The sequence below is a fragment of the Hemiscyllium ocellatum genome, chromosome 39 (assembly GCF_020745735.1).
Source record: "Hemiscyllium ocellatum isolate sHemOce1 chromosome 39, sHemOce1.pat.X.cur, whole genome shotgun sequence".
NCBI lineage: Eukaryota > Metazoa > Chordata > Chondrichthyes > Orectolobiformes > Hemiscylliidae > Hemiscyllium > Hemiscyllium ocellatum.
Window position 1 is genome coordinate 42,930,985 of NC_083439.1, and position 18,901 is coordinate 42,949,885.

The 18,901-nt window shown below is 47.0% G+C and overlaps 1 protein-coding gene across 5 annotated transcripts in view; it reads right to left on the minus strand.

The window, feature by feature from the left end:
- Positions 1-765: 765 nt before the first annotated feature.
- The window catches only part of LOC132834280 (uncharacterized), a 20,192-nt gene continuing 2,056 nt past the window's right edge, over positions 766-18,901 (minus strand). The window contains exons 1-5 of one of the 5 annotated variants that reach the window (XR_009647161.1): positions 16,979-17,161; positions 16,662-16,877; positions 11,672-11,764; positions 2,892-3,869; positions 766-784 (exon numbers count right to left, since the gene is read on the minus strand). Coding sequence is in view for 2 of the 5 variants with exons in the window: in XM_060852997.1 (XP_060708980.1) it covers positions 3,585-3,869; positions 11,672-11,764; positions 16,662-16,877; positions 16,979-17,140 (756 nt within the window). In the remaining 3 variants the exon portion in view is untranslated. Of the gene's footprint in view, positions 785-2,742; positions 10,647-11,671; positions 11,765-16,661; positions 17,173-18,901 lie in introns of those variants that run through there. The other 4 variants (XM_060852997.1, XR_009647163.1, XR_009647162.1 and 1 more) reach the window with 4 other exon arrangements.

The window sequence follows — 18,901 nt, forward strand, 5'->3', positions numbered from 1 at the left end:
CCAGGAGCGGAGTGTGAGGGGATCTGGACTGAACATGGATCTGGTCACAGAGCGGTGTCACCTTCTTCAACACGACCTGCAGCTTCACGCCAGGGGGAGGACGGTGCTGCCGGTGGCTATTAGGGTCACAGTTTCATTCAGCTTCTGTGATCCGAAACTTTCCAGGCCGGAGTCGGTGACAGCTCCGTCTTCTCCCAGTATCTCAACATCAATGTCACCATTCGGTGATGGAGAATGTATATGGTGGATGAGGTAAATACATGACTTCACCCTCAGCGGGATGCTGCCAGGTGTATCCTTATTTTCCCAGTATAGTGAGATTCCCGAAGGTGAACATGGTACCTGCAGAGTAGCCATTAAATGGCGAGAGGTAGAGGAACTGAAGGAGCTCTCTCTCTATTAATGTTACAGTGTGTCCATGTACAGTATATTATGTTGGTGAATACCCCTGTCCTGAAAGCAGCCATAGTTCCTTCATTCAGAAGCAGGCAGCCATTCCCACCATCTACGGGTCTCCATATAGAAAGGAATAATTGTATCTTGGATAAAGGCCATCCCCTTACTACACGTTTCAAAACACCATCCCCACCACCAACCAACCACATCAAAAGTATCCCATGTGTACAGAGAGCAATGGGGTCACTCGGAGTGTCAATGAGCAGACCATCGGGGATGGAGCAAAACCTTCCATGTCCAAACGGGTCTCCGTGAATTCCCCAGTACCCAGTATCACTGAGTCCTGTAATCCCTCTCCATTTCAGTAAGATGCTGCCTTCCATTATTCCTGTAAATGAAATTGCAGGTTATATTATGTTGTATTGCTCCTTCCAAATTATTATCTATTGCCTTGAACTTTCTGTATCTATTTGCAGACACTCCACCCTCTCTTGATAATTTTATCTCTTGCTTATCCAAGCGACATCACCAAACTCAGTATCTGAATATCTATTCCAACCTCCTGATCATTGTTGTAGATTGTAAATAGTTGAGGTACCCGCACTGGTCACTGTGTGACTCCACTGGTGACGTTCTGACAAACGTAGTTGATGGTATAAGTTCATCTTGGAGTGCAGTTACTAGCGGTGTACCTCAAGGATCTGTTTTGGGACCATTGCTTTTTGTTATCTTTATAAATGATCTAGAGGAGGGGCTTGAAAGCTGGTTGAGTAAGTTTGCGGATGACACAAAAGTCGGTGGAGTTGTGGATAGTGAGGAAGGATGTGGCAGGTTACAGCGGGATATAGACAAGTTGCAAAGCTGGGCAGAAAGGTGGCAAATGGAATTCAATGTAGCTAAGTGTGAAGTCATTCACTTTGGTAGGAGTAACAAGAAGATGGATTACTGGGCTAATGGTAGGCTACTTGGTAGTGTGGATGAGCAGAGGGATCTTGGTGTCCATGTACACAGATCTCTGAAAGTTGCCACCCAGGTAAATAGTGCTGTGAGGAAGGCATATGGTGTACTGGGCTTTATTGGCAGAGGAATTGAGTTCCGGAGTCCTGAGGTCATGTTGCAGTTGTATAAGACTCTGGTGCGGCCTCATCTGGAGTATTGTGTGTAGTTTTGGTCGCCATACTATAGGAAGGATGTGGAGGCATTGGAAAGAGTGCAGAGGAGGTTTACCAGGATGTTGCCTGGTATGGTAGGAAAATCGTATGAGGAAAGACTTAGGCACTTGGGGCTGTTCTCATTGGAGAAAAGAAGGTTTAGGGGAGATTTGATAGAGGTGTACAAGATGATTAGGGGTTTAGATAGGGTAGACACTGAGAACCTTTTACCGCTAATGGAGTCAGCTGTTACAAGGGGACACAGCTTTAAATTAAGGGGTGGAAGGTATAGGACAGATGTTAGGGGTCGATTCTTTACACAGCGGGTTGTGAGTTCATGGAATGCCCTGCCAGTAGCAGTGGTGAACTCTCCCTTTTTATGGTCATTTAAGCGGGCATTGGATAGGCATTTGGAAGTTATTGGGCTAGTGTAGATTAGGTAGGATTCGGTCGGCGCAACATTGAGGGCCGAAGGGCCTGTACTGCGCTGTATTTTGCTATGTTCTATGTTCTATAACTGATTGAGACTGACTTATCCAGAGAGCCTGCTTCCTGTTTGATAGACAGTCCTCAGTTATACTGTGTAACACAGTCGAAAGGCTGAGTATGGACGAGGAGCATCAGTCAGGAATCCAACCCTTCGAACCAGCTCCGCCATTGAATACAATCATGGCTGATGTTATCGCGGCCTCTGTTCCACTTTCCTGCTATCTCTCCATCCTAAGACACTTTCTTTGCAGGAATCAGTTGAGGGAACTATCTCAGAGCTCCTTCCAATATAACAATACACTTTCTTCATTGAGTAGAAAAATTCTTTACACACTACTCCAATGTCATCTCACTAAGATCCTGTACAGAGGCAGCAAAAACATTACCAGGGTGGTGAAAGGTTCACACCCAGTTTAGAGCAGTCTCAGCTCTCTAGGGTAATACACAGCATTGTCTAAAATCATTGTCCTTCTCTACTCCACATGCATAACGGGAGATCTGGAGAAAATCTCACGATAATGCTTGAGAAGAGCATGAATAACGTGGCGAGATGGCCCCTAACATTAATTTTGTTTAGAATCTGACGATAGTCGAGGTGCCAGAGTACTGGAGAACGATTAATACGATTCCACTTCACAGTAATCATGATTTGGAGATGCCGGTCTTGGACTGGGGTGTACGAAGTTAAAAATCACACAACACCAGGTTATAGCCCAACAGGTTTAATTGGAAGCACATTAGCTTTCAGAGAACCGCACCTTCTTCAGGTGATTGTGGGGGACAAAATTGTAAGGCACAGCATTTATAGCAAAACATTACAGTATGATGTAACTGAAACTACATATTGAAAATCACCTTGATTTTCTGTTGAGTCTTTCATCTGTTCGAATACCATGATAGTTTAGCTTCTTCCGTGTGTAAATCAAAAAAACCTTTTGTTAAAAGTTGCATTCTCAGGTTAACTGTAACAATTAGGTTAGTTACACAATATGTCGAAGGTGTTAGCACCCTGTGTTCTCTGTCTATGCCATGATTTTAGATCGATTCTAACCTAAAAAGTCAGATAACATAGTTTTACTGTATTCATGCAGTTTTTGAGCAAAGTACAATGTAACTCTGCAAGTAAAATTTAGCCCACAAAATGTATGGGCGCATGTGGGTCTTTGTGTCTGTTTGTGTGTATGTCTGTCTGGCTTGGGGGTTGTGAGTGTGAGAGAGAGAGTGTATATGTGTGTGTAGTGATTGCAGAGTGTCTTAATTCTGTGAGGGTGTGCATGTGTGAGTGTGGAAGTGTGTATGTGTCTGGGGTGGGGGTTTGCGATTGTCTGTGAGAGAGAGGGTATATGTGCCTGCATGAGTGTAGAGTGGTCTAAGTCTCTGAGAGGATGCATGTGTGAGTGTGGGAGTGTGTGTGTCTGTAAGGGTGTGCGTGAGAGTCTGTGTGCGTGTCTGTGTAAAAGTGTGTCCGTGTGTATGTGTGTGTATAGGAGTGACTCTGGGTGTGTGTGTGTGTAAGTGTGGCTGTGTGTGTATATAGTGCAATGGTGGTCACCGGTAGTATGACATGAACTGAAGGGCCCGGTTGAGGCCCTCCCTTTGGGTACAGAACTTAGCTATCAGCCCCTGTTTGGCCACTTTTCGCTGTTGCCTGTCCTGAAGTCTGCCTTGGAGGATTGTCACCCGAAGGTCCGAGGTCGAATGTCCTGTACCGTAGAAGTGTCCCCAACTGGGAGGCAACACTTCCGTCTGTTGATTGTTATGTGGTGCCCATTCATCTGTTGCCGTAGCATTTGCTCGGTTTCCACAATGTACCATGCCTCCAGGCACCCTTGCCTGCAACGTATAAGATAGACAATGTTGGCTGAGTCACATGAGTACCTGCCACGTACATGGTGGGAAGTGTCCTCACATGTAATGGTAATACCCATGTCCACACTCTGACACGTCTTGCAGCGCCTACCGTGACAGGGTTGTATGGCGCTGTCCTGAAAGCTGGGCAGCTTGCTATGAACATGTGATCTGTTTGAGGTTTGGTGGTTGTTTAAAGGCAAGCAGTGGAGGTGCTCATCCTCGTTGATAATGTGTTGCAGGTCACGAAGAACATGGCATAATTTTTCAGCTCCTGGGAAGTACTGAACAACGAAGTGTACCCTGTTGGTTGCCACAGCAAGGTACCGTAATGAGTTCCTGAGGAGATAGACACGTGCTCCCTAAGTGACAAAACCTGAACACAATACTCCAAGTGTGGCCTTACCAAAGTCCTGTATAACTGCAACATAAATTCCCAACTTCCATACTCAATGTCCGGCCTGATGAAGGTCAGTGTGCCAGATGCCTTCTTCACTGCCCTGTCTACATGTGACTCCACTCTCAGAGAACCGTGCACCTACATACCAAGATCTCTCTGCCCACTACACCCCTTAAGGCCCTCCCATTCACCGTGCAACTCCTACCTTGAGTTGAGTTTCCAAAATGCAAGTCATCACGCATCTATATTAAATTCCATTTGCCATTTCTCGGCCCACTTCCCCGCCTGATTAAGGTCCTGCTGCAATTTCTGATAAACTTCCTCACTGATCATGCTCCCATTTATTTTAGTGCCATCTGTAAACTTACTAATCATACCTTGTACATTCTCAACCAAATCATAGATAACACACAGCCATGGACCCAGCCTCCAGTCTGACAAGCATCCTTCCACTAAACCCTCTGCTTCCTACCGTCAAGCCAACTGTGTATCCAATTGGCCAGTTCCCCAGCATTCCACGTGATGTAATACTCCCGAGCAGCCTGCCATGTGGAACCTTATCAAAGGCCTTACTGATATCCATAGAGACTATGGTTACTGCTCGGCCCTCATCAACCTTCCTGGTCACTTCATCAACGAACTCTAATAATTTGGGAAGCATGATCTCCCACTCACAAGTCTATGCTGACTGCTCCGAATCAAACCCTGTGTAAGTAATGGGTGCAGTCAATGGTATGCTGTCCTTCATTGTAAGATGATTCAAGTACATAAGTAATGCCATCTTCCTGCTGTTGTAGGGCCTTGCTGAGAGCGTGGTTGAGACACTCTCTACGGATTTGATCTCCTTTGTAAGGAATGATCTCCTTACCACAGACACGGATGATGGTATCACGAGGATAGAGTGAAGAAGCTGAGTGTTTAATCAGTAGAGTTGTGAGAGAAGATGAAATGGTGACGTTAAACTTGAGTAGTGGCAGCGATCACTTATTTCCAAAAGAGACATTGATAGGGTGAGAAATTCCATACTTTACCCAGGATTAATTGGTGTGATTTATTGCCACGTGTACCTCAGTACAGGGAAACACTTTATTTATGAGCAGTGGAGGCAGATCATAGTAAACATGGCCAGACAGATCATGCGGTGGAAATAGACTTGGACAGAGTAAGGCATACAGGTTACACTGAACAGGACGTGCACGAGACAAGATCGACATGAACAAGATCAGCATTATTTGAACTTAGAGAGTCCATCCATCAGTCTAACGTGACTTTCCTAATAGTTTATTTGCCTAAATTAACTCTCCCCACATTATTTTGCAGTTGGCGTGTGAACCCGTACTGAACGTCAGGTTACTCACAATCCCCAACAGCAGCCACAATACCTTCCATCTGAAACAGGTAGCCATTCCCACCAGCTTCCACCCTACATAGAGAACACCAGGCTGGCTTCTCGGAGATGGAAGGTGCCTTCTTGTGACTTCACACAAGACATCTGGCTTCCCTCCTCACCACTAGAAAACCGCGTTAAAGTCCCACGTGTGTATCATGACAGACGGAGCTAAGAAGAACAACGTGGAGCAGTCTGTCTGTGCAGCCTCTGCTCCACTTGTTCACCATGTTAGAGCATCAATTAGGAGATAGCGAGGATTGTTGATGCTGAAGATCAGAGTAGACAGTGGTTTGCTGGAAAAGCACAGCAGGAGAATCGATGTTTCGAGCATAAGCCATTCATCAGGAATCAGCATCAATTACCTCATTCTGCCCCTGTGTAAGTGCATTGAGGTGGGAATGGCCTCCTACTGTTCCTGAATAAGTGACTCAAGGGACTGACTGGCTTCTTCCTCGTCCGATTGGACAGGGCCAAGGGCCTGACTGGTTACCGCTAGTTCCTGTATGACAGCTCGATGTGCTGACTAGTGTGATGATGCTGTAGCTTTAAGAGGTTATTTTGTTCTGGTTTCTTTTAAGAGAAAGATTGAATGACTGTTACCCAGCTGGCTAGTTAAGACCACTTGAGTAAATAACTAGTGAGGCCTTAGGTTTATTTTACTGCAGATGGAATGGGTGTGGTCAGCTCTAACAAATTAGGATTTCTGGGTTTTGGTTTCTCAGTAACATCAGAAATTATTGGGGTCTCCACTGAGTTGAAAACTTTAGTGAATGTCTCCTGGCAGCTACTCTGTATGGATTTTCTCTTGGTGCTGTTTTGAAATCCTGAATTGGAGAAATATTTGTGTCAATCAGTGTCTGAATATCCCTTTTTGCCAAGGGCTGTGTTCATATGATTTCCAGTATTAGAACGGTCATTAGTATTAGTTCCTAGATCTATTATTCTGTTAACTTGTCTAATATAAATACGTTACTCTAAATTCTTCTTTCTTTGGTTTTATTTCATCTATCATGTTTAAGTAAATGGTGTTTTGCTTCACACCAAGTAGTTTGACCACTCACATTGCATCTGGAATAGACAATTTACATTTTCTTTGAAATTAGGAAACATTAGAGTCTCAGCTACCGCCTTCAAATATTGTCGAGGGGCTCTGGTGTGGCCCATCACACTAGAATCCTTCTCTTCCTGAGTAATATTTTGGAGGCACTGAATGGGCTGTCCCTGCGCTTCTCCAATAGTGTCAATGGGCTGAACGACTTCCTCATATTCCTGTGAAACCAGTGTGAGGTGCGGAATGAACTCTTATTTTACTGTGGCAATATGCATTGTCAGACAGTCCTTTATATGACTGTTATGGACTCTTTAAAAGCACAAGCCTCAATGGTGTCCATGTCTTGCTTCACATGGACACAATCCAGTTCAGGAGCTGACGGGGGCGTCAAATTATTCTGAACATTGTGGAATCCGCATTGACCATCCCCACTTCGGATCTTATGGTGAGGAGGGTGAGGGTGGGGAGACATTGATGAAGCAGCTGAAGGTGTTTGTGAAGAGGAAGCTACCCTGAGGATCTCCCACAGAGGTGACCCAGGACTGAGCTGATGAACATCTTCCTTTGTGCCATGTTTGACTCCAAATACTGTAGAGTTTTCTCCGATTCCCATTAAGTTCAGATTTGTTAAGATCCTTGATGTCAACAGAAGTCAACAGAAGCCTTGATATCAGGGTCAGTTATTTTTATCTGAACCCATGTGTCCTGTCAGAGAGTTGAGGGCAATGAAGAATTGGATGCGAAAGAGGATTTGAGACCAAGAGCAGATCAGCCATGATCTTAGTGGAGGAGAAGGAAGGCTTGGGGAGTGAACGACCTGCCCCTGTGTCTGATGTTCACACATTCTGTTATTGGAAAGTTAGTGGGTGTTATTTTCATGAATGTTCTGTTATTGAATGTTGCCGTCAGAGAGACAAGAGGATTTTGTGAGCCATCGCTGGGTGAGGTATGGGGGCTGTATTCATAGTGAATTTGGGTCTACAACATGACCAACGAACGGAGCACAAGTTTCAGAGAGGGGAATCTCTATAAAGAGAGATGAGGGGCCTCTTTCATACCCAGCCTGGGTTTTACAATTACATTTCTCAAATCACTCAAAGCATGTGGGACAATATTGAAGGGCCGAATGATCTCCTCTGTTTCTGTGCACCAGGTTATAGAAGTAAGTAGCCCCTAAATGCTCCTGCCTAACAGGTTTAATGGTCTGAATGGAACACAGGAACACGGGATTGAGGGACAGGAGTGAGTCATTAGATACGTTGAACCTTCTCCACCAGGCACTAAGATTATGGCTGATCAGGTTGTGGTCTCAGCCCCACTTTCCTGTCCGCGCCCCATTACCCATGACTCAGTTCTCTGTCAAATATTTCACGAACGCAGCTTTCAATCAATATGAACATAGCGGCAAGATAAACTTCCAGTGAAGAGGATTCGGATTTGAAAGGTACTTCCAGAATTTTTCGTCATCCCTCTTATAGAATCAGAGAATCTTGCAGAACGGAAACAGACCCGTTAGTCCAATCTGTTCACTCCGATCAGATTTCAAATCTGATCCAGTCCCATTTCCCAGCATTTGGCCAATATCCCTCCTCTTTCAGATACTTTTTTAAATGTGTGATTGTAACCGCCTTCACCACTTCCTCTGACAGCACTTTATGTACACACACCACTCTGTGTGAAACATTTATCTTCACGTCCCTTCTAAATCATTCGTCCTCTCCCCTCCAACCTATGCTCTCTTGTTCAGGACTCCCCTACCCTGGGGAGCAGAACATGGCTGTTCAGAATATCCATGCCCCTGATGATTTTATAAACCTCTATAATGTCACCCTTCAGCCTCTGACACTCCAGGGGAAACACCTCAAACTAATCAACCTCTCCCTAAAGCTCAAACCTCCAGTCCTGGGACATCCGTGTAAATCTTTTCTGCAGAAAACCGAGTTGGATGCAGTATTCTTAAAGTGGCCTCACCAACATCCTGTACAGATGCAACTTGCCACCACAACTCCTATACTCAATGCTCTGACTGATTAAGGCAAATTTGTAAAATTTGTTCTGTACCACACTGTCTGCATTCGACTCCACTTTCAAGGAACAATGTACCTGCAGCTCTATGTCCATTTGTTTCACAACACTCACCAGGCCCTTACCATTAAGTATGTAATTCCTGCCCTGATCTACCTTCCCAAAATGCTTAACTTCGTATTTATCTAAATTAAACTTCATCTGTCACTCCTTGCCCCTTTGTCCCATCTATTTGTGGTCTCGTTGTACTCTGAGATAATCTACTACACCACCTTTCTGATGTTGTCTGTAAACTTACTAACTATGGTCCCAATATCCACATCTAAATCCTTTACATAAATGATGAAATGTTTTGTGAACTCAATACTGATTCTTACAGCACACTGCTGCTCACAAGCCTCCAGTCTGAAAAATATCCCTCTTCCTTCAAGCCAATTGTGACGAGCTTCCTCTCTATCCCATGTGACCGAACCTTACTAATCTGCCTACCAATCAGAATGTTGTGAACACCTTGCTGAGGTCCATATTGACAATGTCTACCAAACTGCCATCATCAATCTTCTTTGTCACCTCTTCATAAAACTCAATCAAATTAATGAGACATGATTTCCCATGCAGAAAGCCACGTTTCCTACCCCGATCAGCCCTTACCTTCCCAAATGTATGTAAATGCTATCCCTCAGAATCCCCTCCAACAACTTACCCACCACTGACATCAGGCTCACCGGTCTACAGTTCCCCGGCTTTTTGGGTCACTGTTTCCTTTTCTAGTCCCACTCCTCCACTGCTCACAACAAATGTTAAATGTAACCAGGTTGGTGATGTGGCCGATGATATCGGTCTCAGACTGGGTCAGGGTCAGTTTTAGGAACAAGTCAGGCTGGTTTCTGTAATCTGCTGAAATAGCACGTTTATGATCCAGAGCAATGTTACTCCAACTATGATGGAAAAATGGATGGCAAACTGTTTGGGTATTGCAAATACATAATCAATATTTCCCTTTCTAAAAACACTGACACACACACACACACACACACACACACACACACACAATCTCTGCAATTTCACATTGAAAGAACCTTGTCCAAATATTAGTGTAACTAATGACAAAAGGAAAAATTGAGAGATTGTCCAAAATGTTACTCTGCTTCTGAAGATATTGTACTCACACAGCTGCTAGCAATGGGATTTTATCCTGGGAGAGTTGGATTTGGCGGAATTCCCTTTGCATTAGGCTGGCAGGATGTCCCAGGTTAGCACAGTGGCTCAGTAGTTCGCACTGTTCCATCACAGCATCAGGGACATGTGTTCAATTCCAGCCTCGGGAGACTATCTGCGTGGAGTTTGCATCTTCTCCCCTTGTCTGTGTGAGCTTCTGATGGGTGCTCCCATTTCCTCCCACAGCCCAAAGCTGTATAATTCAAGTGGATTGGTCAAATAGTCCATAGTGTTCAGCGATTTCTACTTTAGGTGCACTAGTCAGTGGTAACTGTAAGGGCATGGGAAGGTTACTGATTGGAGGGTTAGTATGGACTTGTTGGGCCGAAGGGCTTGTTTCCACACTGCTGGGATTCTATAAAAATAAGATTGGTAACGATGACAGTAGAGTTTTGTTTTAGCTCGCACACGTTACTGTGATGAGGAATAATGAAGGAGAGAGTGCAAGAGGCCGTTTCTTCTCTGGCAGGTGACATTTTCTCCCTCTCTGAGCTGAATCACACAATAATGTCATTCTCTCCCAAACTGGACCATGTGAGGTCTCCTTGTACATTGTCCAAACTATGTCTCCATCACATTCCCTGTTCCATGTCGGTGCATCATTGCTGCTGTCATACACAGAGCCATACCCTGAGCAGGAAATGGTCTCGGTCGCTTTGAAGATATGTTTATATGTCCCTGCGTCATTAAAAAAATAAAATGTTTAATGTATTCAGAATACATAGAACATAGAGCAGTCCAGCACAGAACAGGCCCTTCAGCCCACCATGTTGTGCCGACCATTGATCCTCATGTAAGCACCCTCACATTTCTGTGACCATATGCATATCCAGCAGTCTCTTAAATGTCCCCAATGACCTTGTTTCCACAACTGCTGCTGGCAATGCATTCCATGCTCTCACAACTCTGTGTGTAAAGAACCCGCCTCTGACATCCCCTCTATACTTTCCTCCAACCAGCTTAAAACTATGACCCCTTGTGTTAGCCATTTCTGCCCTGGGAAATAATCTCTGGCCATCAACACTATCTATGCCTCTCATTATCTTGTATACCACAATTAGGTCCCCTCTTCTCCTCCCTTTCTCCAATGAAAAAAGTCCGAGCTCAGTCAACCTCCCCTCATAAGATAAGCCCTCCAGTCCAGGCAGCATCCTGGTAAACCTCCTCTGAACCCTCTCCAAAGCATCCACATCTTTCCTACAATAGGGCGACCAGAACTGGACGCAGTATTCCAAGTGCGTTCGAACCAAAGTTTTATAGAGCTGCAACAAGGTCTCACAACTCTTAAACTCAATCCCCCTGTTAATGAAAGCCAAAACACCATATGCTTTCTTAACAACCCTGTCCACTTGGGTGGCCATTTTAAGAGATCTATGTACCTGCACACCAAGATCTCTCTGTTCCTTCACACTGCCAAGAATCCTATCCTTAATCCTGTATTCAGCTTTCAAATTTGACCTTCCAAAATGCATCACATCTCATTTATCCAGGTTGAACTCCATCTGCCACCTCTCAGCCCATCTCTACATCCTGTTAATGTCCCGCTGCAGCCTACAACAGCCCTCTATACTGTCAACGACACCTCCAACCTTCGTGTCATCTGCAAACTTGCTGACCCATCCTTCAATCCCCTCATCCAAGTCATTAATAAAAATTACAAACAGTAGAGGCCGAAGGACAGAGCCCTGTGGAACACCACTCACCACAGACTTCCAGGCAGAATATTTTCCTTCCACTACCACTCGCTGTCTTCTGCTGGCCAGCCAATTCTGTATCCAGACAGCTAACACAGATACCTGTGTTAAAATGAATGTTTTGTTTCAACAAATACAGAAATTGCTGGAAATGCTCGGCAGGTCTGTCAGCATCCAGATGCCTTTTACATGATGGCGTTGTACCAGCCTCCACCACTTCCTCTGGCAGCTCATTCCACACACACACCACCCTCTGTGTGAAAAGTTGCCCCTTAGGCCTCTTCAAAATCTGCCCAATGAAGGGTCTCAAATAGATATTTATTACTGAACACCAGACACGGAGAAAGACCATAATTTCTGGTCCCAAAACACCGATCAGTATAACCCAACTCTTACGTGTGTCTGCCCTCTGCCTAAAACCATGAAATGAAACCAGGCCGTTGATTACTGTCCAGCCTCTCCTCCCCACTGACTGTGTCTGCAATCTGTCCCTCCTCCCTCTAACCACACAAGGCAAACCAAGCTCAGGGTCTTTGTGAAAATCAAGGCCGGAGTGTGCAGGCCTCCTGGAGAGGGATGGGCATTTTAAAATTAAACGGAGAAGGTGAGGAGGTGGTAATCTCACTCACTGGCCGAGGCGTGGCAGATGGAGTTTAGTTTGGATTAATGTGAGGTATTGGATTTGGTAAATCAACAATAGTAGGACTTATACAATTAAACGTAGGGCCTTTGGCAGTGTTGCAGAACAGAGACCTCGGCCGTCAGGTATAATTCTTTAAAAGTTGCATCTCATATAGATAATGTGATTAAGAAGGTGTTTAACACACTTGTCTTCAATGGTCAGACCACTGAGTATCGGAATTGGGACGTCATGTTGAGGTTGTACAGGACATTGGTGAGACCTCTCCCGGAATACTGTGTCCAGTCTGGACATCCTGCCCGCTCATTCCATAGGCACACCACCCTCTGGGTGAAACAGCTGCCCTTAGATCACTTTTAAATGTTTCCCCTCTTACCTTACAACTATGTCCTCTAGATATGGTCTCCATTAGCCTAACAAAATACATTGACTATTCACTTTGATATTATTGACCTTGATATTATTAAGCTGGAGAGGGTTCAGAAGAGTTTAACCTGGATGTTGCTGGAAATGGAGGGATTGAGCTTCAAGGAGAGATAAGTATTTTAGACAGAAGCTGGCTTGTGTGTGGAATAAACTTGGGGAAACAGGGACAGTTACAACGTTTAAAGGACATTTAGATCAGTCCATGGATAAGACATCAGTTTGGATGGTGCTGTGAGCAGCTGCCCTCTCTCTCCCCCTCTCTGAATGAATCCCTGTTGGTTTTCACCCTCTGCCAATGCCTGTGCAGTGGCGTGTGGAGGCCAGCAGAGGGTGGCATTGCATCACTTTAAGCACAACAGAGACTGCCAGACCTGCCCCACACAGAGACACACAGATACACACTCAGCAATTGTTAGGACACGGCATAGATCTCATCTGGTAACTTAAACTAAACATAAATAAATGCTCAATTCGCCTCGTAAACTGTTAAAATATGAGTGACAGAGAACTCCCAAATTCCACTGTTTAAATACAAACAACAATGTAGTTTTTAACACTGAAAGTGAACTGAAAGAGACCCTCTATCTCTTAACTGCGTATTACCCGACTCCAGCTCTACAGCAATATATTGTTTCTGGGTCTGCCATCCTCTCATATCACAAGTATTTCTAAGCTCTCAGTTCAGAGCAGCATTCACTTTCTCTTAAAGGTACAGTACACACTAAACTTCATCCCATTATACCCTGATGAATATAGATAAGTGGAACCTATCCGGATTTCTCTTGCTCTGTGGTTTGTCAATATTTCATCTACTCTGTCTCGTATGTGTCAGGATTTTTGTTGCTCCATTGACAGTATGTCATTATTCGACTCTGTCCGTGGGAATATATCAGTATTTCACTTGCTCACACTCCTGTGTGTGGGGCAGGATTTCAGTTGTTTCATGGGGACTGGGACACTATGATAATCTTAATGTTTGTAAATGGTACGAAACCTGCAAGGATTTTAAAGTCTATGGAGGACAGTGTGGAACTCTAACAGGACAGTGACACGCTGGTAGACGGGGATCAATGCAGAGCAGTGTGAGGTGATGCACTTTGGTATGAAAGATAAAGAAAGACAGTTTAAAACAGGCTGTGCCATTATAAAGGGGCTGCAGGAACAGAGGGCCCTGGGTGTATATGAGCAGGAGCTTTGTTTGGGGGTCGGTGCTATAACAGATATACCGTGAGTGTGAAGGAGCAGAGAGAATACAGTGACCCTTATCCTGACAGAGCGGGAAAGGTTATTGATGCTTGTCCTGTATTGCTGGGCATTTCTTCAGACCGCAGATACTGCACTGAGCTGGGTGGGGAGCTCAGACCATGCTCGGTGGGTCTGCTGGTGTGGCCCCCACTGGGAAGAGAATGGTCCCCCTCTGTACTAGCCCATCCACCAGGACCTCTGTGACCCTGTCGACAAACCGTGGTGTAATTGCCCCTTAGCTGCCAAGGTCGGGGTAAACTGTGCAGGGCAGCTCCAAACTGAGAAAGCTCAACTGTGTGCCCTTTGAACTTTCAAAGATGGCGCCAGTGCCAGGGGTCACGGAATATCCAGGGGCACCCGGGCAACTGTGAGTCCCTCCAGCCATGATGGGTGGGAGAATCGGGCTGGTATTGAATGAGAGGAACACCATGGTGGGGGAGGGGGGGGGGGCAAGTCAATGCGTTTGTGTTTAGTAAGACAGCCCCAGGAACCTAGCTTGGCCTCGTACAGATAATCTCTCTGTCACACTCAATGAAAATGACACTGAGGCAAATTATTGTTAGAATCAGCCCAGTGAGTCATAGATTCTGTTGAAACTACTCCCATTTACAAAGCTGTAGAACAAATGCTCATCCAAAACTCTCCATCATTTTTCCCATCTTTCCTGGGAAGACTGGCTTATGATACCGGATGCTATCAAAGTGTCTACGTTTCAGCATTCCGAAACCTGGGAACACATGCGTCCATGACACTGTCTCTCAGTCTCCCCCTCTCTGTCTATAACCCAAACCCCTCCCATGTGATGATTTTTAAACTGATTCCCTCGCCATCTCTCTCCAGAAGTGATGTACACACCCACAGCACCCCCTTGTCATGGTACAGTACAGATGTGGAGCTGTAAATGGGTGGGAGCTGTACATCCTTTCACCTCCAGCATGGGCTGCAAGTTTCCCCACACTGGGCAGGGATCTAACACAGTGTTACAGATCAATGCACTGGGGTGGGGTACACAGCCCTACATGCTGGGAGGGTAACTGCTCCTGGGTTACAGATCAATGCACTGGGGTGGGGTACACAGTCCTACATGCTGGGAGGGTAACTGCTCCTGGGTTACAGATCAATGCACTGGGGTGGGGTACACAGTCCTACATGCTGGGAGGGTAACTGCTCCTGGGTTACAGATCAATGCACTGGGGTGGGGTACACAGCCCTACATGCTGGGAGGGTAACTGCTCCTGGGTTACAGATCAATGCACTGGGGTGGGGTACACAGTCCTACATGCTGGGAGGGTAACTGCTCCTGGGTTACAGATCAATGCACTGGGGTGGGGTACACAGCCCTACATACTGGGAGGGTAACTGCTCCTGGGTTACAGATCAATGCACTGGGGTGGGGTACGCAGTCCTACATGCTGGGAGGGTAACTGCTCCTGGGTTACAGATCAATGCACTGGGTGGGGTACACAGTCCTACATGCTGGGAGGGTAACTGCTCCTGGGTTACAGATCAATGCACTGGGGTGGGGTACACTGTCCTACATGCTGGGAGGGTAACTGCTCCTGGGTTACAGATCAATGCACTGGGGTGGTGTACACAGTCCTACATGCTGGGAGGGTAACTGCTCCTGGGTTACAGATTAATTCACGGGTGATCACTGCACAGGTCTCTGTGCTGGTCAGACTGTCTGGTTGAGGTTTATAGATAATACAATGATGTGGTCAGTGCAGCTCCCCGTGCGGGACAGGTATGTAGCCTGTGCACAGTACATCATGTTGGTCGGGTGGGTAGGGGTGAAAGGTGATGGACAGGTCACGGAGTTTCCCGGAAGTTTCCGTCCCTGACATTCTATAACTGACATTCCCCGGAACGTTCTGTCCATGACATTCTATAACCGACATTCCCCGGAACGTTCTGCCCCTGACATTCTATAACTGACATTCCCCCGACCGTTCTGTCCCTGACATTCTATAACTGACATTCCCCGGAACGTTCTGTCCCTGACATTCTATAACTGACATTCCCCGGAACGTTCTGTCCCTGACATTCTATAACCGACATTCCCGGAACGTTCTGTCCCTGACGTTGTTTGTTTGTGAACGGCCGGACGTCAGTGAATTGAACAAACGATAAGATCCCGAGGGAAGAGATCCCGTTCCAGGGAGAAGGAGACACTGTCCCGAAGGCCCCTCAGGCAGTTAAAGGGGGGAATACGTTTTCCCTGCGTTTACATTTCTCCACGACACAGGATCGACCACAATTTAGACCAAAATACAGGAAATTCCCAACTCCGTTTGTCTTCAGGAAACTGGGAGAGAATCGTTCCCACCCTCCGTATCAGGAACTGGGAAGGAGTGACCTGTGTCTGCTCTCGAGTGATCAAGTGTGTGGGGATGTTCTAGAAACCATCTGTCCTCGGTGTGTTTGGGGAGGGAGGGTTTCTTGTGGTTTATGACACGTTTTTGTCAGTAATTCCGACCTTCCCATTTGTTATTCCAGCTCCAATTATTTTCGTAAATCCCTGAATACAGGGACACATTTGAAAATCTCACTGTGTCCCCGATCAAACGGGTCCCTTTGCCTCCAGGCTGATGGATAATGGGTTTGTTTTCCTTCCTCACAGTTAACGTAGTGACCATCCACGTCCTGCTTTATAAAGATTGTGGATTGTCTCCATGTGTCAGACGTTACCTGGGGGCCATGGCAGCGGCGGATCTCCTGGTCATTATCCTCGACCTGATCCTGAGACACATTCCCATTGTTTATCAGGAACAGTTTTATTTCCTGAGGGACTCCGTCCCCGTGTGTAATATCCACGCCGTCCTGCTTTATGCAGCCACTGACTGCTCTGTCTGGTTCACCGTCACTTTCACCTTTGATCGGTTTGTGGCCATTTGTTGCCAGAAGCTGAAAAGTAAATATTGCAGTGAGAAAACGGCGGCTGTGGTTCTGGGAGCAGTGACTGTGCTGAGCTGTTTAAAGAACATTTCCTGGTATTTTATGCTCACGGCTCGGTATTTGCTGGGGAACGCCCCCTGGTTTTGTGATGTAACAGTCGCTGTTCGATTCTCCAGTGTCTGGGTCACAATCGAGTTCCTCCACCACATTCTAACCCCGGGTGTCCCATTTCTCCTGATTCTGCTGCTCAATGTTCTCACCGTCAGACACATTTTAGTGACCAGCAGAGCCCGCAGGAGACTCCGCGCTCACACCAATGGGGACGCTCAGTCTGACACTGAAATGAGAAACCGAAAAAAATCCATCATTTTACTGTTTGTGATCTCGGCCAATTTCATCCTGTTATGGTCAACGTTAATGCTGTATTCTATATGGTCCCGGATGTGGGCTATTGTGGATACCCCTCTGTATCTCCATTACTTTGTGCAGGAATTGGGCTTCATGCTGCAGCTCCTCAGTTGCTGCACAAACACCGCGATTTATGCCGTGACCCAGACTAAGTTCAGGCAGCAGCTGAAGAATGTGCTGCAATATCCCTTCACCCAAATCCATCCATCCATCAAATTCCCTCATTAATCACACCATCCGGGATTTTCTCATTTCAGTTCAGTGTTTCAGCGATGGAGCAGCCTGTCGCTATGGTAACAGACTGAGGGGAGCGCTGGTTTGTCCCTCCTTATCCCACAGGGGGGTTACAGGGAAACATTTCAATGTTTCTCACAACTCAGGGGCCAGTGAGAAAAGGCACCATCCCACTGACTGTATCCATCACTTCCATTTGTAACCAATAAAAATGCTGATTACAGCGTGCCGAGCAGCAGAGGGACCGATGTTGTTGTGTGTCTTTGTGTTGGAGAAGCTGAGCTGGAGAGAGACAGACTCAGCCCCAAGTCCTGGTCCTCAGGGAAGGGGAGGGCACCGCGCCCTGGGCTCAGGAGCTGGGTTTAACTCCCTCTGTCCCCTTCCCCATCCCCTTTCCAACCTGGCCCCCCATTTCATCTCCCCCACTCTTACTCCACATTTCTCCCTCTCTCTCCCTGCACACTCACTCTTTCTCACAACCTCCCCCTTTCACTCTCCCTCGTTCTCCCTCTCACACCAACCGCCCCAACCCCGGTTTCTCCACCTGCCTCCACTCTTCACTTTCCCCTCACCCTCACACTCTCTGTCCTGCCCATCTCTGCCTCCTCCAGCAGTTCCATCTCTACCCCATCTCACCACCCCCCACCATACGCAGCCCCATGACCAACCCCACCCCACCTCCACTCTCGGGGTCAGAGGGAGAGGGAAGGAGCACGGAGAAAGAGTGTGTCTGAGAGAGAGGGAGGGAGGGACAGGAGGGAGAGAGATTCAGTCAGAGAGAAACGGAGGGACGTGGGCAGAGAGAGAGACACCGATTGAGGGCGGTTGAGAGTGAGAGAAGGTGGAGAGAGAGTGAAGGAGCAGGGAGAAGAGGGGGGAAAGTGAGAGATAGGGTGAGAGAGGGTAGGGCGAGAGAGGAGAGGGAGAGAGGGAGGGGGAGGGCAAGAGAGGGGAGGGCGAGATAGTGGAGGGCAAGGGGTAAGGGCGAGAGAGGGGAAGGCGAGAAGGGATGGCAAGGGAGGGGAGGAAAGGCGGGGAGGGCGAGACGGAGAGAGAGGGAAGGGAGGGGAAGAGAGGGGGAGCGAGGGAGGGGATGAAGAGAGGGAGGGCGAGAGAGGGGAGTGTGAGGGAGGGGAGGGCGATAGGGAGGGAGATGGCGAGAGAGGAGAAGGAGGGAGGGGAGGGCGAGAGAGGGAGAGGGCGAGAGAAGGGAGGTAGGGAGGGGAGGAAGAGAGGGAGGAGGGGGTGAGAGGGAGATGGTGGGGAGGGAAGGGAGGGCGAGAGGGGAGAAGGAGGGAGGGGAGGGCAAGAGAGGGAGGGGAGGGGAGGGAGGAAACGCGTGGAGGGTGAGAGGGAGAGAGAGGGCGAGAGAGGTAAGGGGGGAGGCAGAG